This window comes from Chrysemys picta, chromosome 9 (assembly GCF_011386835.1).
Source record: "Chrysemys picta bellii isolate R12L10 chromosome 9, ASM1138683v2, whole genome shotgun sequence".
Taxonomy (NCBI): Eukaryota; Metazoa; Chordata; order Testudines; family Emydidae; genus Chrysemys; species Chrysemys picta.
The window spans coordinates 10,567,310-10,593,794 of NC_088799.1; the positions used below are offsets into that span (position 1 = coordinate 10,567,310).

At 41.3% G+C, this 26,485-nt stretch overlaps 2 protein-coding genes and 1 long non-coding RNA gene across 6 annotated transcripts in view; 1 reads left to right on the forward strand and 2 right to left on the reverse strand.

The window, feature by feature from the left end:
• Nucleotides 1-5,486, reverse strand: part of LOC112059902 (uncharacterized) — an 88,406-nt gene extending 82,920 nt beyond the window's left edge. For both annotated transcript variants that reach the window (XM_065556851.1, XM_065556850.1), the window contains exon 1: nucleotides 5,190-5,486. In XM_065556851.1, the coding sequence (XP_065412923.1) occupies nucleotides 5,190-5,486 (297 nt within the window). The remainder of the gene's footprint in view (nucleotides 1-5,189) is intronic.
• The window catches only part of CCDC39 (coiled-coil domain 39 molecular ruler complex subunit), a 31,987-nt gene continuing 10,922 nt past the window's right edge, over nucleotides 5,421-26,485 (forward strand). The window contains exons 1-13 of one of the 2 annotated variants that reach the window (XM_065556849.1): nucleotides 5,421-5,601; nucleotides 6,971-7,107; nucleotides 9,715-9,861; nucleotides 10,700-10,858; nucleotides 12,022-12,114; nucleotides 12,208-12,336; nucleotides 14,586-14,777; nucleotides 17,111-17,214; nucleotides 17,681-17,813; nucleotides 20,655-20,849; nucleotides 21,571-21,735; nucleotides 23,381-23,518; nucleotides 25,634-25,842. In XM_065556849.1, coding sequence (XP_065412921.1) covers nucleotides 7,060-7,107; nucleotides 9,715-9,861; nucleotides 10,700-10,858; nucleotides 12,022-12,114; nucleotides 12,208-12,336; nucleotides 14,586-14,777; nucleotides 17,111-17,214; nucleotides 17,681-17,813; nucleotides 20,655-20,849; nucleotides 21,571-21,735; nucleotides 23,381-23,518; nucleotides 25,634-25,842 — 1,712 coding nt within the window. In that variant the 5' untranslated portion in view covers nucleotides 5,421-5,601; nucleotides 6,971-7,059. The remainder of the gene's footprint in view (nucleotides 5,602-6,970; nucleotides 7,108-9,714; nucleotides 9,862-10,699; nucleotides 10,859-12,021; nucleotides 12,115-12,207; nucleotides 12,337-14,585; nucleotides 14,778-17,110; nucleotides 17,215-17,680; nucleotides 17,814-20,654; nucleotides 20,850-21,570; nucleotides 21,736-23,380; nucleotides 23,519-25,633; nucleotides 25,843-26,485) is intronic. The other variant, XM_005285972.5, reaches the window with a different exon arrangement.
• Nucleotides 9,863-25,723, reverse strand: LOC122174025 (uncharacterized). Of its 2 annotated transcripts, none has more exons than XR_010590335.1 (3): nucleotides 25,590-25,723; nucleotides 17,096-17,182; nucleotides 9,863-10,312 (listed from the first exon to the last, which is right to left on the reverse strand). It is a non-coding gene; the product is annotated as an uncharacterized LOC122174025 (long non-coding RNA). The 2 variants fall into 2 exon arrangements; XR_006175278.2 differs by having other exon boundaries at nucleotides 17,092-17,182.

The following is a 26,485-nucleotide window of genomic DNA, read 5'->3' on the forward strand; positions in this document are numbered from 1 at the left end:
TAAATAATGTCACATTTCTGGGGGGAAAAATGTTCCAAATTGGAACAAAAAGTCAAACGCGAAATTTCCTGTGGAAGAATCAAAACAGAGTTTTGCTTTGTTTTTAAAATCTCCAGTCCCGTCTCCCTGGGGTTCTAGACTCCCCAGTTCTACATCTGCCTGTCAGGTGGCAGGTGGGCAAAATCTGCAGAGCCCCAACTCTGTGACAGCTTCCTCCTCCATGCTGCCTAGGCCCCGCAGGGGGATCACTGAGAACACAGGAGAGAAGGTCTCCCTGCGCCCAGTTTGGGCGCCTGCAGCCAGACCTGGCACAGCCCACAGCAGCCTAGACCTCCAATTAATTTTTGGGGATTTAGCTGCCAAAATCTAAGGAGCTTCTCCTGAGCATGTACAAACTGCAATTTTTCAGAGGCTCATAGCTTGACCAAATATGGCTAGATTTTCATGGGAATGGCAAAAGGCAAATCCCTGACAATTTTCAAATCCCTGCTCCCACAGACGCCGACTTTCCAAAGTGCTGGGGGGCGGCTTGACCCCCGGCTCTGACCCAGGCCCCGCCCCCACTCCACCTCTTCCCCCAAAACCCCACCCCTGCCTCTTCCCACCCAGTTCCACCCCCTCCCCCGAGCACATCACATCTTCACTCCTCCCCCCTACTCCCAGCCTCCTGCCCACTGCGACACAGCTGTTAGTGGCAGGCAGGAGGTGCAGGGAAGGAGCAGGAGGCGGTGCTGATCCGTGGGGCCTGCTGGCAGGTGGGAGGCGCTGCGTGGGGAGTTGATAGAGGGGTTGCCGTTGGTTGCCAGCACCCACCATTTTTTCTCCGTAGGTACTCTAGCTCCAGAGCACCCATCGAGTTGGCAACTATGTCTGCTCCAAAGCATGAGGGTGCTAAAGCTTTTCAAAGAAAGGGTCACTAAAAATTTTTTTAATGGGCATATCATATTTTACCCCCAGCCTCGTTCTTGGAAACAAATGAACCATTTGGGCTGAATTTTTCAAAAAGTAATCAGCCTGAGGCAGACACACAGCATGGAAGGTTCAAGCCCAAACAGTTAAAGTTCGGCAAAGTTATAAGCAACTGAAAACAGGGTCTTATAATGAGAAGTGTCAAGAAACCTTAACAGTAAATGGTTACCAGCTCCCCCAGTAATTATCTAACTAATTCTCATAACAACCCATGGAAAGGAAGTGTTATTTAATTAAATGATCTCTATAGCAATCAGCCATCTCTTCCACGTTTTCTGCCATGTTGCCAACTCTCGATTTCGTGAGTCAAGGGATTTTGGCTAAGGCTGCAGCCAGTCTGGGGATGAGGACAGAAGCTCCAGTCCTGTAGTGAATTTCAGCTCTGTCTAAGAAAATCCCCTCTGTTTGGCTGCCTTCCCCACTTGCTTGCCTCCTTTGGAAGAGCAGTCAATTAGGGCTGCTGAAGGAAACTGGTTGAGCTCTCCTTACTTCCTCTCAGGAGCTGACACCAAAGGGAGCAGAAAGAGCCTAGCGCCGTAACAGCTCTGCTTTCCCAGGACAATGGGACGGCTCCTCTGCTCCTCCACCTCCCTGCAGTACCAGGCCTGTGAAGCTGGAGAAGATGACTCTGCTGCAGCCCCCACCCTAGTGTGGGAGAGGAGTGAAGAACACCAGGAGCTGCAGCAGGAGGAAAAGTGAGACTGGTGGGGCTGAACTGATGTAGGATCCCAGGACAAAATTAACTGCTAGGTAGTTGTAGTATGAATTGACACCAAATTAATTATTTAGAATGTTAGGGTTTAGCTGGAAGCTCCTCACCATCAGGCAGCCAATGAGGCACCATCGGGGGACGGCGATGTCACATTTCTTGATAAATTTGGGAGATTTGGCAACACTAATGCCAGGTCTACACTCAGAGTACTTTACTGATAAATGCCTGAGGGAACATATTTCATCACACCCCTGACAGACATCACTGTACTGGCAAAAGCCCCAAGTGTAGACCTGGCCTAGGAGTGCTTAGCCTCTATAGTATACTGGTATACCTATATCAGCAAAGAGTTCCTAGTGAAGACGGCCTAATTGTCCCATACACACTATGGGTGAGCAGGAGGAGTTCAAAAATTAAAGGACAGACTAAGAGACTCACCCGAGACACACAGCATTTCAGCACTTCCACTTCAGCTTCCCCACAAGGATCTTCAGCCTACTCCTGTCATACAGGTGACTTGCCCTCATAGGAAAGTTCTACACCTTCCAGGGCAAAAGAGTCCTTACAAGGACAACAAAAGCACAAAACAAAGGAATCTTCAGCCGAGCCAGGCTCAGCATCTAGCCGTTCTTTACACGCAAGCCCCACCTGTCTCCTGGGCATTAGTCCATTCAACAATTCAGTTTAAACCCACCCTCACAACAGGCTCTAGTTAGCCACAGTCCTCACACAGCTCCTGGCCCTCAGCCAGGCTTCCTTCCCTTAGATAGGAGCAGTCAATCTGTTTTCTTCCCAGTTAGCCTTTACCTGCTAATTCTGTTTTCTTCCCAGTCGGCCTTTACCTTCTAATTCTGTTGTCAAAACCAATATATCATTTAATAGATCACTGCTGCTCAGCTCTGAAATGCTGGGCTTTCCTCCTTTAAGTTTCATGTCCTTTACAGGTGTAGCATGGCAGGGATAACTGAACAGAGCAGACTGATCCAAGGCCTACTGGCCCTTAATGGGGCAGGCTGCCTGTTAAAGAGACCAAAAAACACAGTATCTTTAAAAAAAAAAAAACTCATGATTTTGGGACCCATCTCATGATTTGGGGGGGGGGGAGGGTCTGAGTCACGATTTTTTAACTTTTGGGGTTGGCGATAATGAAATTGATTGGCTAAATGCATGGTTTTGCTCATGTCTACTGCTCTGGGTGGCATCTTTTTGTTCTCTGTGTTTACTGCCACTTCGGGGACTTCATGGGTTCAATTATGACTTCCAGAGCCAGAATGGCATAAAGGGCAGGAGGTGCAGCAAGATGTGGTGGAATTATTCATGTGGAGGCCAAAAGCATGCCTTGCTACACATTTGGAAAATGTAAACTTTCACATCTGCTGGTTCACTGCTCCTGACAAAATGTGGAACACAAGTAAGGAAAACAGGACCCTGATATGCCCCTTTACACTGAATAATGGAAGCCTTGACATGTTTGTCTACTTCTCCCACAGTCTTTTCCATGCTTTCTTCCATGCCCAGATGCATGGCATACCATCCCAAGCTGGTCTGCAAAGCCTCTACCCTCTCATTTTAAATTCCTCCTGAAGATCCACTTCTTTCACGATTCCTACAAGTTGGCTATTAGTCTTCTTATTCATTGTGTCTATATATCTCATGAAAAGAACTCTGTGCTTTATTATGCTGTGCTGTGCACTAACTTCTCTGAGTAAGTATGTAATCTTACTGTTGCCCCATCCTCCCTCCCTCTCCTGCTCTACTGTCACATTATTTCTCTCATTGCATCATTTCCCAAAATTAATCTGTAAAGTGCTTGGGGCCAGGCGCTTTTAATTTAATTCCATTTTCTTCTTTCTGCTACGGGAGGCACCTAACAAACTTTTGGGCACATTTATAATAATACAAGCGTTTGCCACTTGAGAACAAGAAGAATTGCTGTTAGCTGTTCCATTAGTAGAATTTATAGACACTTTGAAAGCCAGCCAGTTGCGTGGAAGATTCTCATATACGTGCAGATTCACATATAGCTGTGATAGTCCAGCTAGTAGAAGGCACTGGTACAACCTCCGACATTCTAATCTCCAAAACTGAAAACCACCTCTGTGCAGGACACCCAGCTCCTGATGGCCCTGGGAGGTCAAAGAGTTGTGGGGCTGAATCTGGACTGCTCATGTAGAGATTGAACCTGAGACCTCTAGAGCTTAGTGCATGAGCCTCTACTGAGGTAGTTCTCAAACTTTTGTACTGGTGACTCCTTTCACATAGGAAGCCTCTGAGTGCGACCCCCCCTTATAAATTAAAAACACTTTTTTATATATTTAACACCATTATAAATGCTGGAGGCAAAGCAGGGTTTGGGGTGGAGACTGACAGCTCGCAACCCCCCTGTAATAACCTCCTGATCCCCAGGTTGAGAACCCCTGCCTACTGCATGAGCTAAAAGCCAACTGGCCCCTAGCTAAGACTGTAGAGCAGATTCATTAATCTCTAAGTCAGGGATCGGCAACCTTCGACACGCGGCCCGCCAGAGTAAGCCCCTTGGCGGGCCGGTTTGTTTACCTGCTGCGTCCGTTTGGCCGATCACAGCTCCCACTGGCCGCGGTTCGACGCTCCAGGCCAATGGGGGCTGCGGGAAGCGGCGGCCAGCACATCCCTCAGCCTGCGAAGCTTCCCACCGCCCCCATTGGCCTGGAGCGGCGAACCGCGGCCAGTGGGAGCTGCGATCGGCCAAACCTGTGGACGCGGCAGGTAAACAAACCGGCCCGCCGGGGGGCTTACTGTGGCGGGCCGCGTGTCAAAGGTTGCTGATCCCTGACTTAGAGGTTAATGGCTGCGGTTTGACACTCCAGGCCAACGGGGGCTGCGGGAAGCGGAGGCCAGCACATCCCTCGGCCTGCGAAGCTTCCCGCAGCCCCTGTTGGCCTGGAGCGGTGAACCACAGCCAGTGGGAGCTGCGATCGGCTGAACCTGCAGACGCTGCAGGTAAATAAACCGGCCCGCCCTGCCAGGGGGCTTACTCTGCCGGGCCATGGGCCAAAGGTTGCCGATTCCTGCTCTAAGTGGTCCTGGTGCCACTAGAGGGGACAGAACACCACACTCAGCAGGTGTGTGGGTTACATTCACACACCCCACACCCACAGGGCACTACCACCTCAAGAGCCACCAAGCCAACCCTAAATGCGCCTATTTAATATGATTTGTTTCCCCTTTCCCTCTCTTACTGGGAGGCAATCCACCACCAAAGAACCAAGGCACTGGCTTGGGGGAGAGCAAAGACCCCAACGAGGGACTGACTCTGACCCTCACAATGGGGGGAGGCATGAACCCCTCAGATTTTTTATCAGGGAGCACCAAACCCGTCTCATTATGGGGGGCATCCCCCCAACTTTCCAGCATGAACCCCCCACTGTGTGTGAGTGTGGGGGGGAGGAACACAACCCCTCCCCTGCCTTCGGGGGGGGGGGGTCCACAGGAACCTTCCTGGCCCCACGCGGAGGTAACAAATCCCTACCTCCTCAGCACGGGGGTCACGGAACTCCCTGCAACAGGAGGACCAGGCAGTGCCCGGGGGAGGGGGGTGGCGCGGGCTTGGGGGCGGGGGAGATCGGAAGGGGGGGCTGGAGGGAGCAGGGTGGGCGCGTGTGGAAGGGAGGGGAGAAGTGTGTGACCGGAAATCGGGTTCCCTCCCGCTGCTGGCTTCCTGTTTGGTCCGTAACCAAGGGCTTCCCGTTGCTAAGGGAGCTGGCGGCGGAGCCTGTGCCAGGGACCCGGAGCCGAGGGGGCTGCAGGGACCCCACCGCCCCAGCATGAGCAGTGGCGGCACCGACAGCGGCTCCTCCGCCTCGGTCCTGGCCGAGCTGGACTGGGACGATGGGTTCGCCGTCCCCGTGGCCAACGCGGAGAACAAGGCGCTGGAAGAGGAAGTGAGTGGGGAGGCTGCAGCCCGACAGGGGGACACGAACCGCCCCCCGTCCCCGGCTCACCAGCCGCGGGGCATGAACCCGACCCCCCGCCGGAGGACTGAAGCCTCCCCGACCGACTCGCCAGCGAGGGAGGGACACGGATCCCCCTCCCCTCGAGCGGGAGGGAGACATGAATGGCTCCTGCCCCTAACGGGGGACGGGGCGGAACACGAGCCCTTTCCCCATCCCCCCAGGGAAGTGGGGGGGACATGAATCATCCCCTTGCCTCCTCACTGGGGTAGGAACCCCTCCCCGCCTCCTAGGCTAGGGCCCCCATCAGCACTAGATGGGAAACACCCCCCCAACACCCCACCTCGGGTTCCCTAGGGGAGAATCTATCCCAGGACAGAGACCCCCCCAACCCCACCGGCGGCTCATGTAGCTAATGCTACTCTTCCGTCTATGTACTGACCCAATGGGCCAGCATGGTGCTGTGCTACTGGAGGCACCCGTTGATAGCTGAGCTATAAATCCCAAGGGCTACCCACAGGTAAAGCTCCCATGGCGTTTTTCACAAGAGGAGTAGGGTTAATGTGATGTCCTGGACAAACTCTTTATCCTTCCCCACTTCTAGGCCGGTCCCGTGTTTGTCATCTTCACCTGTTCTTTACTGAGGTCCTGATCCATGCAGGGACATTCTTATAACCTCACAGTGTCCTATTAGTCTTCCTGCACAGATCTCGTGATCTCTCAGGACATGGGCTTGTTTCACCATTACCCTAAACTTCGTGCAGTTATTTACACCAGTGCACAGTGGGTGTAATGTGCTACAAAATTAGAAAAATAAAGGTTTCACACCCACTTTGCACTAGTTAAAATGACTTGTACCTTGCATAGAGAAGGATGATGATGATACACACCTGTTATATACAATGACTATGAACAACAGCATGTGTAACTACATTCTGGCCCCTGGTAATTTCAGTTGGATGCCATATTCTTCTTCGTTTCCTGCCTTAAACTGTTGCGTAATATTGCTAAGCACTTACTGTTAAACACTGGAAGATCCAATTGCAAGAGCAGAGCCATACTTTGTATAATCACTTATTTAGGATGCCTTTGGATAAACGATGCTATATAAATAAATGATAAACATAATTGCATGTCACATTGGGTTATCTTTTAAGGCATAAGTAGCATTACTTTTTAAACAGATTTTTATTATCTAGACCAACTATATTTATTTTTCTTTCTTCATTTTCAAAGAAGTGAAGTATATTGTCTATATTTGTGTGGTTTATATTATATAGTTTATATAATTTAAACAGGCAAGTATTGCTTGTTAAATAGTATATATTGCTATTTGAAGATAGTTTATTGAATATAGTAGATTTTGTTTGTTTACAGCTGCAAAAGTTGCAGAAGGAAAAGGCAAACCTAAAAAATCAGTTGACTGACTTTGAAGAGCGTATTGAGGCAATGACATCACATTTGAAAAACGTCAGACAGGAATTCAACTTTACACAGGTAAATTGTTGTAACTAGTAGATCCTCCTTATCCCGTTTAGAATTCTGTCTGATATTTTTCTCTAGTTTGTACTCATATCTATTTGTCTGAATACATTTTACTACTGATGAGAGACCTCCCAGCCTTATCTTCCAGTACTTGCCTTGGAAACAAGTGAAGGCATGTCTCAGAAATATTATTTTATGGTAATTAAAAATGAATAAATAATGCAAACAATAATGATTGTGCATGTAATGAAGCCTGGAGGGACAGATTTTAGGATAGTTTGGCAATGGGTACTTACAGAAGCAATAGATAGATAAGTCTGGCCCAGGAAAAAAATAAAACTGTTTCAATCTGGAAAAAAAAAATTATAAAAGGAAAATGTTTGTATTGATTAGAAGATGGTTAATTGCCAAATGCTAATGGAGACTTAATTCTTGGACTTGAAAAGTGAAACAAGACTATAAGGGGAGAGAGAACTCTGCTTTACACTCTGAGAGACATATGTCTAGGACATATGGGCCCAAATTTTCAGATAAATGCATACAAATCCCTCATACATCTAATCTAGGGATCTCAGCTGTTGTGACCGCACGTGTTAGGGAATGAGGCTGTCTCTGAGTAGCTAGAACCCAAATCTTATAGGATTTTCTAGATCAATATTAACAGCTTGAATTAGACTCGGACCAAATTGGGATCCAGCATAGACCTTGGTATGAGATACCATTAATGATATAAAAAAGTTGTTTTTCTAAAAAGGTCCATAAATAAATACTGTAACTTTCTATTGTTTAAAGCATGGGCCTGGGACTCAGGAGACCAGAGGCCTGCCTCTGACCTCACTTAAACCACTATAAATTAGGAACAACTCCAGTCAAATCAATGGAGTTACTGGTTTCACACCAGTATGAGGGCTGAGTTGGGCTCGGGCTGCAGAACTGTAAAATTGCAGTGTAGATGTTCCAGCCCGAGTTCTGGGACCCTCCCCACTCACAGAATCCCAAAGCTCTTAACTCCAGCCTGAGCGTCTATATTGCAATTTTCCAGAGCCACAGCCCAAGCTCTGCAAGCCGAGCTCAGCTGACATGGGCCAGACAGAGATATGTATTTGTACTGTAAATTTACCTTGACAGATCAAAATCAGATTTCTGGACTTTGTTCCCTAATCTGGCACCAATTTGCTGTGTGATCTGGAGAAAGACATTACTCTTTAGTGCCTTCATTTCCCCATCTGTGAAAATGAGTACTATTTAACCACTTTCTTAAAGCATTTGAAGAGCATCTGTTGAAAGTCACCAAATGCAGACTATATTTTACTGGGACCTCCTGATAGGCTTTTAGCAGCTTCATAACTTTATTTTCACTATATCAGTTCTTTAGAGTTCCATATGATGAAAAATATGACTAACCTCATGGAGTCTCCACAGAGATTTCACTTTGTCATCCACTGTGAAGGTTATTTCTCATTCAGGAGGCAAAAATTAATTTTCTATTCCCTACTGCTGGAGAATCCACCGGATTTGCAGGGAGCCTGATTTGTTGGGTTTAGTGTGCAGGTGCGAGGTGGTGTTGGTGGCTTGTGATATACTAGACTAGATGAGCTGGTAGTCCCTTCAGGCCTTAGCCACATAACTAGTCATAGAGTTTAAGAGTTAAGGCTCAAATTTTCAAATGATTAGTGGTTTAGGGTGCCTCTGTTTTTGGATACCCAACTTCACACACTTTAAAGGGGCCCAATTTTCACAGGCAGGTGCTCAGAACTTTCTGAAAATGAACCCCTTTAAGAAGTGTCAGGCTAGACCCCCCCCAAATCACTAAATCACAGCCTATGATTTCAAATGGATGTCTGATTAGAAACTCAGATAATGAATCTACTGATACAACCTATGTGAAAGGGCACTGAGAGGCTGATAGATGGCTTCCCTGCAGCTGAACAACCTCTTAGTTTTAATGTGCTAGATGCAAGTTTTAATTAGCAATCGAGATGAAGAACACCATGTGCTCCTCCTTCTGTAAGAGAAGGACTTCCAGTAGGTAAAAGATTGGGTATTGTATAGGGGAAAATATATTAAAGCAATTTTGCCAGACAAAAAGAGGCACCCAGCTGGCATGTGGCAATATCTATGTCAGCTAATCCATTTCAGCTCAAAACAATAGAATACTCTTTGCTGCTTTGCCTCCTGATTCAGACAGAAAGCTACATGATGATGGAGAGACTAGTTTGAATATGATTATCTGTACTGTTGTTTGGCTCTGAACTATAGAACAGTGAAATAATGGATTCTGAATCTTGCATGAAATATTTTTGAATCACTTAGCTAGATAGGGAAGGCTAATCTGAGAACATTTGATACAGGTCATTGATTTTTTTTTATATTAAGTCCAAACACCAGTATGTGGAGTTGCTCTGAATTTACACCAGTGAAAATCAGACTCTGAATTTCAAAAGCCTCCATACGCATTTTTATTTTAGTTCTGTAAAATCCCTAGATGTAAATTTCATCGTTTTATATCAGTGTTACCTTTAGTAGAGTTCTGATTTTGGTGAAATAATTAAAATAATATTGGGTGTTAAATGCCTGTTAATGATTCCATGCAAAATAATGAACTATATTATTCTATAGTCTCTTTACAGAGCCAGAGAGAATGAAATTGAAACCGAAGAGCACTTTAAAGCCCTTGCTGAGAGAGAGCTTGGACGACTCAAAAAAGAGATTCAACGGCTGGAAAATGAGATGGTTTCCTTAAGAGAAAAGAAAAATAGTCAAGAAGTAAGGTTCACGAATATTGTAATATGTAACCTATTCTGTTTATCACTATTCTTCTTGCAATGAGAAGTGTTTTTGCCTTAGACAAATGAGGTCATAAGACAACAATTTTAACAATAGTACTTGTTGATGGGGCACTAATGCCTGTGACATCCCACAAATATTTATGACCCAGTCCTTCAGCCCTTGCTCAGGAACATGTTAAGAGTTTTGTGTTAGTAAGAACTGGAGGACCAGTCGCTTACTATGTCTTTTCTTTTTTTCAAGCCATTAGGCTAACTTTTATTCCTTCAGGTTGGCTTTCTTCCTCTTTGTTGACTCTCTATGGTGCTCAAAATGGCCAGATCCTCCTCCTGGCTGTACAAGGCCAGATTCTGCCATTCCCTCTCACATTGGGAAGTCCCGTCTCAGTCAATTGGCACCACTCATGGAGTAAGAGAATCCAAATTTGGCTCTGGGTTGGGGGGGGAGAGGGCAAACTGCATTAAATGATGAGTTGGATCAGTTTCTCACCAAGTGTGTATTAACTCCAGATACTAGAATGGGAATCTTGTGCCAAAGGTTCACTCACCTCAGTTTAAGACAATTTTGCTTTTTTAGATTTGTGGAAATTTAATTGTCTTGGTTCTTTTTAATGCCAGGACCATATACTGGCATTATTCAAATTGAAGACATTTGCCAGAGAAAAAGACTCATCCACTCAACAGTCTGGTCTTCGGACACCACTAAATGCCTAAGACTAGGATAAATGTCTTTATCCACTTGCATTGTCTGTTTTGATTTTGTGCTTAGAAAGATAATACATAACTTTTAAAATTTAATTTCTCTCAAACTTTTCTAGAATAATATATTCAAAGCCACTCAGAAGCTGGAAGCCTTAAGATGCCAGATGAACTGGGATCAGCAAGCTCTTGAGGCCTGGTTAGAGGAATCAGCTCATAAAGACAATGATGCAGTCACAATCCAGAAGTATGCTCAACAGGATGATGGGAAATTAAGAGTATGTAGATATACCATTTAAAAAAAAATTCATTGTAAGATGTATATTTTCAACAGGAAAATAAGGCCATTTTTAGCATCTAAGGATCAGGGCCGGCTCCAGGGTTTTTGCCGCCCCAAGCGGCGCAAAAAAAAAAAAAAAAAAGCCGCGATCGCGATCTGTGGCGGCAATTCGGCGGGAGGTCCTTCGCTCCGAGCGGGAGTGAGGGACTGTCCGCCGAATTGCCGCCGAATAGTTGGACGTGCCGCCCCTCTCCGGAGCGGCCTCCCCAAGCACCTGCTTGGCAAGCTGGTGCCTGGAGCCGGCCCTGCTAAGGATTTTGTCATGTCATCAAATTAGGTAGACTGAGACAGAGAGCGAGGCAAGACATTTTGTTCAACAGCACTTTTAATCTGTGATTGTTTTCCATTTAGCACACCAATAAAACTTCATTTAAATTCTTTTTTAAAGGTTATGTAGGTGACTGTTTTTATAAAGGGCTAAAATGCACAATTTAATACTTCTTAGAATTTGTTTGTTCTGCTGGATGAGGCTGAAGCTTAGCCTGAAAGTACATAAATATTTAATTATGGCCAATAGTCACTGTGGATAAAATTTTAAACAGAACTTCATGTTGAATTCAATAGGGAGTTCATCCTAAAAATCTGTGACATATGACCCTCTGAAAATACGAGTGCAAGTAATTTAGATGTTCCTGTTTAAACCAGAACTGAACTGCTTAATATCAGTGAGGATAAAGTAAGGCTATTTGAATAAAATTGATTAGAGAAATGAAAGACTGATATTAAATCTAAAGTAGACTCATCAAGCAACTAGTTCAAAATTCATAGATGGTTCTCAAGTAGCTTATCACTTAGGAAAAAAGTAAGTGTTCTTTGCACACTGTTCAAATTAAAGCTAATTTTACTACCATTTGTATTGAAGGAACAGACAACTCAGATACCATAGCTTACCCAAATAGTCCCATTGATGTTAAAGGGACTATTTCTATGAGTAGGGGCTGCTTGCATGAGCAAAGGTTTACAAGATTGGGCCCTTAGTTTTTTATGCATTTCAAACACGACATAGATGATGTCTCATTAACTCCCAACTTAACTGTAGCAGAGCTTTGTATTCATTTATAATTAATTAACTATGTTAGTCCTTAAATCATTTCATTTCAGGTGCTGACCCAACAGGTAGAAAAGATGACTATGGAAGCTAATCAGAAACGCAAAATTCTTGACAATGAGCTTACAGAAACCATAAGTGCTCAGGTTTGTGTATGAAGCAGATGAAGATTATTTTCCGTATTTGAAGTACTTCTTAAAATGAGAAACCATTGCTAATTGGGCTTCACTTCTTTACAGATAGAGCTGGATAAGGCAGCTGAAGATTTTCGCAGGGTTCACCATGAAAGGCAAGAGCTCATCAGACAGTGGGAAAGTACAATAGAGCAGATGCAGAAAAGAGATCAAGAAATAGATCACTGTGCTTTGGTAAACCATGTATTCAGCGTTTGCTTTATATAAATAGTGGGCCTAACCTTGCACCAATAATGAGAACTGTGCTATTGTCTCAAATAGAAGAACATTAAAAACATAATGGGCCTTATCATATTCCTTTCTGCATTGCTCCTCTTTCCATTTCACTCAGCTGTTTCAAACTTAAGATATATTACAGAAGATTACCTACGCAGTTGCATTGCATCGCATCATTTTGATAAATATTCTTAGTTTTAAAGGGGTGTCTGTTAAGTCAAGTAAAGTCCCTCTCAACTTAAGTGATACTCTTCTGCACTACGATACAGGAGTCTCAGGTTTAATTTTCAGTTCCAGTCTCACGTTCCGTCTTCCATCAGGAGCTGGAGTGCCTTGCAACTTCTGATAATGATCCCTGTGTCTTGTCTTAACAGCACTAAGAGCAGGTAGACTTCTACCCATTCCTCTTAGAAAAGGATAGTGGGCTGCAAAGGGGTGGAGGGTGTTTGCAGGTCTGGGACATGATTCAAAGGGAAAATAGGGGAATTAATTTTTAGATTTCTGACAGATAAGATTTCTGCCCTCATGTGCATATGTGGCCCCTATAAAGGTCAGTTGGCGTTAGTGCTTATCTAAGGTCAGAGTTTAGCCCTAAGTACTTGCTACAAACATGAATCAACAGTAGCATTTTTTACAAAGCCTTTCAAAGTGTTGTTTTGATTACATTTTACAAGTTAATGCTTGCTTCTATTTGTCCTTTCTCGGTGTCTTAGAGCCTTAAGGTTTATATTTCTGTGCTAGAAAAAAAAAGTTATAATGGAAGGGGTTAAATAATGCACATTCTGCTTTGTTTTATATGTATAGAATTTGAAGTGTGTGCAGAAATAAACATGGGTATCAAAGTGGAATTTTTATAACGTTTCAGAAGCCTCATATGATAGTTTCAGATTTTGGAAAAAGTGTCATATGTCTCTTAGGCTTGGTCTACACTAAACCCCCAAATCGAACTAAGGTACGCAACTTCAGCTACGTGAATAACGTAGCTGACGTCGACGTACCTTAGTTCGAACTTACCGCCGTCCAGACCCGGCAGGCAGGCTCCCCCGTCGACTCCACGTACTCCTCGCGGCGAGCAGGATTACCGGAGTCGACGGGGAGCACTTCTGAGTTCGATTTATCGCGTCCAGACTAGACGCGATAAATCGAACCCAGAAGTTCGATTGCCTGCCGCCGAACCAGCGCGGTAAGTATAGACAAGCCCAAAGAAGACTCTGCACTAAATCTTAGCTTTCGCTAGTATGAAATTGCCCTGAAAAACGGGAATTTCAGCTTTGCATGTTGTTCATATTTGGGTTAGGGAGCTCTGTGGGGAAAAAGTATTTTGAATTTGTTCTTATTATATTAACAGTAAACAATATAATAAAGAGAGAAAAAAATCAGAAGGAATCATTTAGAATGTGAGTTAATGTAGAAACTTAGCTGGAATAACTTGAGCTCTTTAGTACTGCAGGCCACATAATTGCTAGTGGCCAGATTCTGCTCTCTTTACTCACATACTCTGCAATTAGTCCTGTTGATTTACTTTTTGTGATTAAAATAAGCAGTTATGATTCTTAATATAGGGACCGAATCAGCTAAGAGAGATGGTGCCATTTTTTTGCCGTCACTTTTCAAAGAACAGGAAATTAATTGTGGTACACTGTTGTGTCACCAATATCTAAGTTCTTGCTAAGCCTTTTTATTTATTCTTTAAGAATAACAAAATCCACCATTTCCTAAAATCTGCAGTGCTAAAACCCTCACACACACCTTGGTCAACATTTGTCATGGCTATTAATTATTACTATTATTGTAACCTCTACGCCCTCTCCCCTGTTCCGGTCAATTCAAATGCTGTTTATGCCTATGGCCTCTTCCTTTCCTGTCACTCTGAGCGTGTCACTGTTCTATGTAAGTTTACAGTGCCATACTGGTGATTTTTAATACTGAGAGAGATAACTGGAATAGAAGTTGCCTATCCAAAATATTTGCAGTATTTTATGTTGCTATATATGAGTTCAGTGACTCACATATCAAAGGTAATTATTTCATGGTGGTGCAATACCGAGGTTGCCACATACTATTCCATTAAAGTATATTTTGATTAGTTTCTTTTTACCATTAATCATTTTTAAGGTAAAGCAATAGCCAAAAACAAAGAGTAACAGGCTTACAGCAATGCTTGTTGCATTATTTAAAACACTTCAAATGTTTTTTTATTCTGCTAGTTATTAGCCCAGGTAAGACAGGAGATCCGAAAGAAAGAAGATGTGATTAAAGAGAAGATTCGCTTTTTGGCAAACGAGACCGGGAACAACGTGGAGTATGAAAAGAGAATTTCTGTTGCTGACCGGCAAGCTGCCAAACTCAGATTAGATTACCAAAACCAAGATGCTTATAGAGTTCAACTCCAGGATGAGGTAATAGCGGCTAAATGCTTCAGACAAAAGTAAAAAATAAAAAAATCCTAACTTTTAATTAATGAAATGAATGTGACAACAAAAATGCAGAAATATATGGTGAACTCTTTCATTTTCTGGTACAACTGTTATGTTGTAACAAAATGTCTACAATTGCCAATGCAGTGCTGGGCATTGGCGTTTGAATCCTGAGCTTGGTCTTTGGCTGGTAATGCTGCAGAGGAGGAAGCATTGAGAAAGGGAGTGTTGCTTTCGAATGGCTGGCTGAATTGTTTCCCTTAAACAGTATCCAGTCTCTGACAGTGACTACTAGATGCTTCAGAGGAAGGTATAATAAGAACATAAGAATGGCCATAATGGGTCAGACCAAAAGTCCATCCAGCGCAGTATCCTGTCTGCTGACAGTGGCCAATGCCAGGTGCCCCAAAGGGAATGAGCCTAACAGGTAATGATCAAGTGATCTCTCCCCTGCCATCCATCTCCACCCTCTGACAAACAGAGGCTAGGAACACCATTCCTTACCCATCCTGGCTAACAGCCATTAATTGACTTAACCTCCATGAATTTATCCAGTTCTCTTTTAAACCCTGTTATAGTCCTAGCCTTCACAACCTCCTCAGGCAAGGAGTTCCACAGGTTGACTGTGCGCTGTGTGAAGAAGAACTTCCTTTTATTTGTTTTAAACCTGCTGCCCATTAATTTCATTTGGTGGCCCCTAGTTCTTATATTATGGGAACAAGTAAATAACTTTTCCTTATTCACTTTCTCCACATCACTCATGATTTTATATACCTCTATCATATCCTCCCTTAGTCTCCTCTTTTCCAAACTGAAAAGTCCTAGCCTCTTTAATCTCTCCTCATATGGGACCCATTCCAAACCCCTAATAATTTCAGTTGCCCTTCTCTGAACCTTTTCTAATGGCAGTATATCTTTTTTGAGATGAGGAGACCACATCTGTACGCAGTATTCAGGATGTGGGCGTACCATGGATTTATATAAGGGCAATAAGATATTCTCCGTCTTATTCTCTATCCCTTTTTTAATGATTCCTAACATCCTGTTTGCTTTTTTGACTGCCGCTGCACACTGCATGGACATCTTCAGAGAACTATCTGCGATGACTCCAAGATCTCTTTCCTGATTAGTTGTAGCTAAATTAGCCCCCATAATATTGTATGTATAGTTGGGGTTATTTTTTCCAATGTGCATTACTTTACATTTATCCACATTAAATTTCATTTGCCATTTTGTTGCCCAATCACTTAGTTTTTCCCCATCTTTACCACACATATCATGCATCTAATTTTGTAGTACTGTAACATGGTGAAAAAAAAATTCTTCACTTCTCCAGATGATCACCATTTTATGCTCTGAAGAATGATCTGACAGCCCTAGTAATTTTGTCCTAATTAAAATAACTGTAGAGACTATTCATTTTCATAAAGCTACCCAATAAAGAGGCAATATGGGGTAGTGGGTTGGTTGGTACATCTGTAAAAATGGGAACAATACCTGCATCCCTCCTTCAAAGGTGTATTTTGAGGATTAAACTGCTAACGTTTATAAAGACGTTGGAATGTATAAAATGCTAAGTATTACTCTCTTGTTGAACTATTTACTTCAATTATATCTTGCTGCAAAAAGTTCCACAGATTAATTTTGTGTGGCATAAAAATATTTCCCTTTATACATCTTAAAACTTGTTTAATTTTTATGAAGTGTCTATGTGTCCTCGTACCTCATAATCCTCCCTTAACTTAACCAAAATAATGTTGTGCAATCAGCAAAGTTTGGGCCAGCACTTTTGTTGGATTCACACCATTGCCAGTGCCCATATGGAGCCTCATTGAAGTAATTGGGACTCCACATAAGCACCAGGGTTTGCTCACACAGATGCAGTTGCAGGATCTGGTCCTATTCTTTCTTCTTGATAATTAAATAATTAAAATGTATAGGGCCAGATTCTCACCTGGTGTACATCAATCTGATTTCATGGGTTTTGCCAATTTACACAAATTGAGAATCTGGACCATTTTTTTTTTCATTTAGAGAAAACACTTTAAAACTATCTAGAATAATCTTTGCATTGTAGAAATACAGGTTTGTTATCACCACTAGCAAATCTTTTGACATTTTTGATGGGGCACCGGTGGCGGATTGTTAATATTTATGTACTTACAAGAGAAAGTATTATCCAGTTTCTGGTGTTGGTAATGCTTAACAGTAAGTGAAATTTCTGAAAATTAATTGTTTATAAATGTACTAAAATGTTTCACACTACAAAATAGAGTAAGTGATCCCTTTTACTTACTTACTTATTTATTTATTAGCTGGATACTTTAAAAGCCACTGTGGACAGAACTGCTTCTGATTTAGAATCTCTGAGAACAGAAATGGCCAATCTGAAGAAAGAAATCCAGGAAAAACATGTCAGGTAAGAAAGATAAACTTTTAGAAAAAGTTTATAACATTCTGTAACAATCAGATCTTTGATCAAGTTATTCATACCTTAAATATGGAACCTTAAATAATGTTGGATACTTAAGTAGTCAATTAGCAGGATATTTTGTGACACAGCTAGACTGTCCTAGTTACTCTTTGGACAAAATAGCCTTGAAATACTCCCTGTGAGTCTCATCTCAGAGGAGGGGGGAAAAAAATCTGTGTGGGCCCTGGTTGTCATCTTATTTTTTATTTAATTTTTGAAATTGTGATAACAGACAGTGTCCATAACAGTTGTCTGAGATGGACCTAAGTACTCTACACAGTTACATGCCTTTAGATGAATATAATGAATTGTTTTATTAGATTTACTTCTCAATCAACTGCTCTAAACATTTTTAGCAGTGTTTTTTGTGTACCCTTCATTTTAACCCATTGTGCCTTGTAACTTTGTTCAGGCTAAGCCATGTTAAAGACCAGAATGTGAATCTTTCAAATAAACTGAAGTTTGTGACTGAGAAGACATTGAGTTTAGAAGAAAAAGCTTTCAGGATGGAAGAAATACTAAAAGAAGAGGAGAAAATTGTTAAAGTAAAACCTTTTTGACAATATCTGCCACTGAGGATTAATGTAGACTTTACAGGTTGTGTTTGCGACAAGCATTTATGTATGGATTAAAATGGAATTTATTTATTAATTAATGTGACCTGCATCCATTCCCCCTCAAACATTAAAGTATGCAGAATTCAGTTGGATGAGTACTTGGATAGGAGATCCCTAGGAAAAGCCTTGGTGTTGTGCATAGTGGTATGTGGATTTGATAGGTGGCATTCTTCCCTCTGAATTGGTACTGAATCAAGGCATGGTATTGAGGGGGCACTGTCAAGTGGAACTGCCATCTTTCAGATGAGATGTAACCTAGATCTTGACCACTTGTGGTTATTAAACATCCGATAGAATTTCTAGACAAAGGTCATTTAATCCCAGATTTGTGGCTAAATTTTAAGGAGCTATTACTAGAAATGGGCAGAGAATATTAATTCCATTTCACGGAGGATTTTAAGATTTTGAAATCTGATTTTGTTCTGAGTCAGAATGAAAACCAAAAAGCTCACATTTCTACACAAAATGGAATAACCATTCTCTATCCACATCTACTGGGAGCCAGGGACTCTGGAAGCTCTGGGAGCTTGGGATGCTGAGGAACTGTGAGCCTGTATACTCTGGGAGTCTAGGATTTTCAGGTCCTTGGATCCCCATCAGCCTGGCAGATGAGCTTTCCTATATTTTATTTTAAAAATAAATAAATAAAACACCAAACTCCCTGTTTCCCAATTTGTTAATAATTCTTTATAAATATGTTTAGCCTCTGACAGATCTGATATGAACCTTTGACATTTTACTTGATGATAGGGTATGGGAGGCTCTAAAGTTGTAAGATGACCTCATTACACAAGTGTCAGAACAGGTGTTCTCAAACAAGTGACAACAAAAACTACAGTCATGCACACCATCACATACTGTATTTTGTTTCTGCCACTTATTTTTCCCAAACTCTGTCTTATTTTTCAAGCAGTAGCTGTGTGAAATGCTGCTCTCATGATAGGATTTGGGACTTATTTCATAAACTTTGCTGTTGTGTTATAAAGTTACTATGTACATTAAATTGCACGTTGAATATTAACACACAGTTTAGAGAAAATGAGCCGTAGCTATATACATAGATTTTAAAAAATAGGGTTTGCTATTAAAAAAGATTAAATAATGCAGAAAATCTGAAAACTAGCTGGAATTATATAACATTTCTGTAAATTGAAAACTGCATTTGCTTTCTCATAAATCTGTTACTAGGGTGGCTAAGCCATTAGCAGGGTTTCTTTACTTACATATGTGGCGGATAACCCAAGCTGACACTGAGCTTGGCAGCTCTACAGCCTCGGGGTAATATTTTAAATAAGATGAACTGTTCTTGAACAATGTCTGTAATGTATTAGTCAGAAGCATGCTTTCCATCAACATTAGGCATGCATGTCTATTCGCCACATCTATTAATTTACTGTGAAAAGATATTTACTGAGAACAATACAGACAAAATCCTATTCGTTGCTTGTGCTTCAGCTTCCTGATGTCTCCTGGACTCTGTAGCAAAGCAGTGTTGTGGGGACTGATTCTTATCTAATGCCCATATCTATTTTTGGGGACCTCTTTTTAAAAGGACGAAAATGTTTTTAAAATACATTTAAAAATACAAAAACTGCTTAAGTCCTTAATGACTAAGGGCCAAATTCTGATCCTATTTGAGTTGACAGTTTTGCCATTGTTTTCATTAGTTAAAAAAATTGGCCCTAACTGGACACATAGGTGGTCATAGAAATTAAAAATAAATATGTATTAAAAACAAATTTAAAAAATAATTTCCTGTTTTAGGGCCTGGTCCAAAAGCCATTTCCCATTGACTTAAGTGGGCTTTGGATCAAGTCCATACTTGCCCCCAAGTTCCTGAGTTCAGGGTTCCATAATTCTCCTTCAACACTTATTCCAAAAATAAAACTTTCCCTTTCAACCCACCTGCCTTCAAGACATCTCTCAATGTTATTAACAACGGTGGGAGAAATGCAAAACTTTGAATTCAGGTCTTGGCAAGTAGAAATCCTTTGTTGTTGTTTTTTAACAGTTAAGCATATTATTTTGTTAATGATTGAAAATCTTAGAGTTTTTGTATATATATATTTCTAATACATTTCAGGCCACATTAATGTTTTTTACCTGTCATAATTAGAGTTCAAGATTCTATCCCACTACAGTTGATGACATCTCTAACACCTAAAACAGAGCAAGGAGCTGAATTTCCTACATTGCTTCAGGTGTTAATGGTATCAACTAGTAGCATAGAAACCTCATCTTAGGTCCTGGCAGGTATGAAAAGAATGAAGTGATTTTAAAATGTATGAATATATTTTAAAACAAAACTATATTATGTACACATATTCTGCTATACATTTTGATTGTTAAACAATCTTGAAAAAACATATTATAAGTCATTTGTAAGAAATCAGTACAAAAAAGCAACCCTATTTTACAGGTGTATATTGGAAGGCAATGAGGGGTAAGACTGGAAAGAGGCAAGAATTTATAGTTTGCTGAAATGGAGAAGAGACTAAAAGAGACAAAAGTCCTCGAAAGTGCACTCCAGTACTTTTGAAAGGACAAAACGTTAAGGACACACTTTTATCCTCCAAAATCAAAGACTTTTTAAACCAGCAAACAGTTTCTGAAACTTCTGATACTAAAATTTCATGCTTCCAATACCTCATATGTAGAATATTTTATATGTATCATTTTTTTCTATGAATTATAAAGACAAATGTTTGTTTCTGCAAGGCATTACCCAAAACTGACTTTTTGAGTGTTTAATGAGTAATTTATCATCAGGAAAAAGAAACACAAATGAACCAGTTGAAAGAACTCCATTTCAAGAAAACTCAGGAGTTACAGATACAGAGGGAGAAGGAGAAATCTATTATTGCAGAAATCGAGGGAACCCGAGCATCACTTAAAAACCTTAACAGTCGTTTACGCATACTTGATGCAGACACCTTAAAGCAACAGGAAATCATGTATAATCAGGTAAAAGTATTAACAAGCCCTCAATTTCATTTGTGATCGTTCTTTGGGACTAACATATGAATAGCTTGTTTGGGTTTTTTCTGTCTTTAACTGCTTAGAAAATGCAGTTTCTGAAATGATCAGTGCTTGTGATGAGTTTTGCAGTTCCATCTCCCCAGGTGCGTGAATGAAATTGTGTGTGTGTACGTGAATTATTTTTTGTATCTTCCGTTCTCACTTTAATTTCCCAAATCAATTCTTCACTTTGACTCCTCTGAACTACTGATGCTTCGGGGTAAATTTTCGAAGTGATACAAGAGAGGTACATGCCCAAATCCTGTTATTTGCTAATGGGATTTATGTGCATATCTCCTATGCACTACTTTGAAAATTTGCCCCTTTATATCAATTTCCACTGGTGAGGCAAGATTGCAACACTGCTGTAAGCTTCCCTATAGCTGACTCCCTATCTGTGCAGTGTGTGCTTTGTTACACTTTTAGGAGATTACTTATGATCCATCATCACACACCAGTCATTTAAGAGTATTTTGTTAATGTTTCACATTAAAATGAGAAGGCTATAGGCCATATATTATTGTAAAATAACAATAGCTTAATTAGGCAACTGTCCTAAAGCCAAAATTTAGTTCCAATGTTTATATGCAATGATTTAGCATTATAGAAAGAGCTATAATTATTTATCTCAGTCTCTCAATTTATTTTTTAAATATAATTTTAACAGGATTTTTATATTCAGCAAGTGGAACGACGACTGTCACGGTTAAAAGGGGATGTTAATACAGATGAAAGGCAAGTTCTGGAAGCTAAAGTTGTCGAACTTACAAAGACCTTAGAAGAAAAGAAAGATGCATATAATCTTTTACATGCCCAGCACAAGAAACTTCAGGTAACTTACTTACAATATCATCTTTGCTGATATAAATTTTAGAAATCGTAACAAATTAGTTTAGGGAGATTTCTTCTTTATTCGTTCATCTGGTACTAGGATGTGTGAACTTCATGTAAGTTACACAGATAACCTCACTTCACACTCCTCTGATGCTTTAAATCTACTTTATTTTCAAGCAATCGGAGCTAAAAATGAAACTTTTCAAATTTTTCTTCACAATAAGGCATCAGTAAGAGACTATTATTCTATGATAATATTGTGTTCCATTGACACTAGCTCTTATGTATTACAGTATAATTGCATTGTTTTTGTCCAATTAGGAGTAAAGTTTTTATTGTTTAAAGGGAAAAATGTTCAAGTTCACAGGCCCAAAGGTTGACCCAGTTCTTGTACAAGCAACTTTTTTCTTGTTTTTAAAATGTTCCTCTAGGCCGGTTTGTTTACCTGCCATGTCCGCAGGTTCAGCCGATTGCGGCTCCCAGTGGCTGCGGTTCGCTGCTCCAGGCCAATGGGAGCCAATGGGAGCCGCTGGAAGCGGCGCGGGCCGAGGGACGTACTAGCCCTGGAGCAGTGAACCACCGCCACTGGGAGCCACAATTGGCTGAACCTGCGGACATGGCAGGTAAACAAACCGGCCCGGCCCGCCAGGAGCTTTCCCTGAACAAGCGGCGGAACAAGTTTGGGAACCACTGCTCTAGGAGATCTTATATATTACAAGTCACCCAATTTGCATATTCAAGTTACTTTACTTGCAAGCACAGTTACAGTGAAATGTATAAACGCACCTAAATTGTTTCAACATCAGCCCATCATGAGTTTGACACACCAATATTTGTGGTTTTTGTGTATACACGTATAACTTCTCCTCTCACCCCCAGGTTATCCCCCAAATTTTGGCCTTTATTTTGTTTCTTTTTAAACAATTTTCAGACTATGAAGACTTGCTCCTCTAAGTAAGAAAAGTCTAATTTAAAATGCAGCATTGGAGTATATCATGAGTAGTTTATTAACGAGAAGCGTAAGAGATAACTTGATCGTGGTCTATAATTACCTATATACGGAGAAGATATTTGATGCTAGAGGGCTCTTTAGTCTAGTAGACAAAGATACAATAAGATCTAATGGCTGTAAGTTGAAGTCGTCAAAGTTCAAACTGGAAATAAGATGCACATTTTGAACAACTAGTGTAATTAAACATTGAAATAGATGTCCAAGGGATGTGGTAAATTCTCCATCTCTTGGGAGTTTTACCCAAAATTGGATGTCTTTATAAAAGATATGCTCTCTATCGTTCAACCATAAATTGCTGTGGTAGATACACTGAAATTCTATGGCCTGGGTTATGTAGGAGGAAAGACTAGATGATCATAATGGTCCCTCCTGGCCTTAAAATCTATGACTGCATGAATATGAAGGTTGTGTATTGATGTCATAAAAGGGTTGCTTGCACCCCGCCTAAAATATTTCAGTAGCACCATGGAAAAGAACCCATTGTGCTAGGCACTGTACAGACAGTACAAAAATATAACAGAGAGCGTCCCTGTCCCAAAGAGTTTATAATCTGTAATTTTTAATTAATTGCTAGTATTTGGTGTAATCTGTTTCCAGTGTAATGAACTAAAAGCTATTTATTTTCTAACAGAGCGATGTCCATTTTATCAAGAGAGCGATGGATAAGACAGGAGAAGAAATGACTGGTCTGATGATCAGAATAGATGAACTAAACCTTTTCAATGACAAATCAGATAAAGAGTTAAAAAAAGCCAAAGCTCTTAAGCAGGTATGATGATAGTTTGTGGCTTTTTACTAATCATAGAATCATAGAATCATAGAATATCAGAGTTGGAAGGGACCTCAAGAGGTCATCTAGTCCAACCCCCTGCTCAAAGCAGGACCAATTCCCAGCTAAATCATCCCAGCCAGGGCTTTGTCAAGCCGGGCCTTAAAAACCTCCAAGGAAGGAGATTCCACCACCTCCCTAGGTAACGCATTCCAGTGTTTCACCACCCTCCCAGTGAAATAGTTTTTCCTGATATCCAACCTGGACCTCCCCCACTGCAACTTGAGACCATTACTCCTTGTTCTGTCGTCTGCCACCACTGAGAACAGCCGAGCTCCATCCTCTTTGGAACCCCCCTTCAGGTAGTTGAAGGCTGCTATCAAATCCCCCCTCATTCTTCTCTTCTGGAGACTAAACAATCCCAGTTCCCTCAGCCTCTCCTCATAAGTCATGTGCTCCAGACCCCTAATCATTTTTGTTGCCCTCCGCTGGACTCTTTCCAATTTTTCCACATCCTTCTTGTAGTGTGGGGCCCAAAACTGGACACAGTATTCCAGATGAGGCCTCACCAATGTCGAATAAAGGGGAACGATCACGTCCCTCGATCTGCTGGCAATGCCCCTACTTATACAGCCCAAAATGCCGTTAGCCTTCTTGGCAACAAGAGCACACTGTTGACTCATATCCAGCTTCTCGTCCACTGTGACCCCTAGGTCCTTTTCTGCAGAACTGCTACCTAGCCATTCGGTCCCTAGTCTGTAGCAGTGCATGGGATTCTTCCGTCCTAAGTGCAGGACTCTGCACTTGTCCTTGTTGAACCTCATCAGGTTTTTTTCAGCCCAATCTTCTAATTTGTCTAGGACTTAATCAATGGTACTTAATGGAAAGTATGAGGTTTTTATTTTGTTTTGTTTTTTAAGAATAAACCATCTAAACACTCTTAATTAATAGTTCGGGGATTCTTTTCTACTTTCTTTTGTGCAGGGTCATCTCCTCCCAGAGGGAAACCCTCTGGAGTTTCCTGGTCTTTCAGCCTCCCTGTAAGACCCAGATCTTCAAATGGACAGTTTAATGGCTATTGTCCCATTAGTTGATAGTGTCTGGGGAGGGTGTAGAGGAACTGTAGCCTCTTATCACCTCAAGTCATAGGGCTCCATTGGGAGTTCAGTTACCATTGATTAAGTCCCTTGTATTTATGAAGCAATATCCATTTGGAGAATGCTTTGCTGCCAGAGACGTATTACTGATGTTTCTTTGAGAAATCATTAATCTGAAAGTAGCATTAATTACAGATAGAATATCCATGGAATTGGCAAGGGATAATGTTGTGAACCCCAATTGTTCCTTCTACCCAGTCTCCAAAGCCTTGTGGAGCCACAGCTCTAAGGTGACCTTACAGAGGGACTTACATGGAGAGGGAAAAGGAGGAGCTAATACTCTTTGGCTAGCATGCCCCAAACCCAGATGTTCACCCTCCAACTTTGAGACTGATGGGATGTTCTGGCTCACTAATTTAAATATTATATAACAACAAGTAGGATGCACCAAGTACACATAATAATTGGTTTCCCTTCCACTTTCATCCTTTTTGCAAAAATCTTTTGATTTTCTTATGTTCTAAAGTCTGAAACTAAGACTTTTTTTGTGTTTGCTTTTTATTTCTCCCAGCATGGCTCATCAGCACAACCTTGGGAGTATGAGTTTGGTAATGTAGGCTCTGTATAAATCAGAGCTATCCTTTTGTTTTATTTTGATTTCTTAATTAGAACCAATTTTTGTAAAAGTCCTATTCTTCCTTTTGCTGTGAGACACAAGGGAGAGGTGCAAAAGCCCCTGAAGCACTTGAAAAAGTGCAGCGGGAGCTTTGCAACAAGCACTTCCCTATCCTTTTCCCTGTCCCCAAGAGAACTCTGGGTGGTCAAGGCTCTGCTGAGACTACAGCGTAAAACAATAACTTAAGGCTCAGTTCTGGTTATTGTGATACAGAAATATTGTTTAAAGAGTGCTTTACAGGAAACTGGAATTTCTAAAAATGTGTCAGTTTAAAAATAAATCAAGTTGAAAAGCATACCTGCCTTTTAATTTTGTATTATTTCTCTTTTTGGCATTTGATAGGATTTGATGATTGAAGATAATCTCTTAAAATTGGAATTGAAACGTCTTCGAGATACGCTGTACAACAAGGCAGAGCAAGTTCTCTCACTGGAAAAACGAAAGCTACAGTTAAATACAGCTATGGAAGAAAGAACTGAAGAAATTAAGGTTCACAAGGCAATGATTGAATCACAGATAAGATTTGTGGAGCAGGAACGGCAAAGTGTAAGGTAGTTACCATGTATTTTCAAAACATTACCTCCAATGTTCTTAACAGTAAATGGAAAATAGAAACACAATACATTAAGATGTTTTCCAAAATGTCTGGGTGAACTGTGGTCAGTTTACAATTTTCCTCTCTTAAACGTTTCAAAAATCAGCTAGTAGATTCTCTGTCTTTGAATACAGCATTAATAAATTAATTTCTCGGACATCATTTTTAAATCACTTTTATATAGTGTCTTTCATGTAGGATCTAAAAGTGTTTACAAAGGGAGGTAAATATTATCCTTATTTCCCAAACAGAAAGATTGAGGATTGTAAGTGACTTGCCCAAAGTCACACAGCTAGTCAGTAGAAGGGTTGGGAATAGAGCCCAAGTCTCTTGATGCCAATCTCTTGCTTTAACCACTAGGCAAATATCTCTTTACTCTCTGCTATCCCCCATCCTATCCTGAACAAGAAATCATCATTTGTCCAATATGGAAATATGTCATCTGGTATTGTAAGGAATCTGTAATTGCATACCTACAGACATCCAGAATCTCTTTAAGCTCGAGTGGTAGAGGTCTGGGCTTTTGAAGGCAAAAAGGTCTGACCCTCCACTGCTGCATTTGTTCAAGATAGCTGGTGACTACATTGTCTGTATATTTA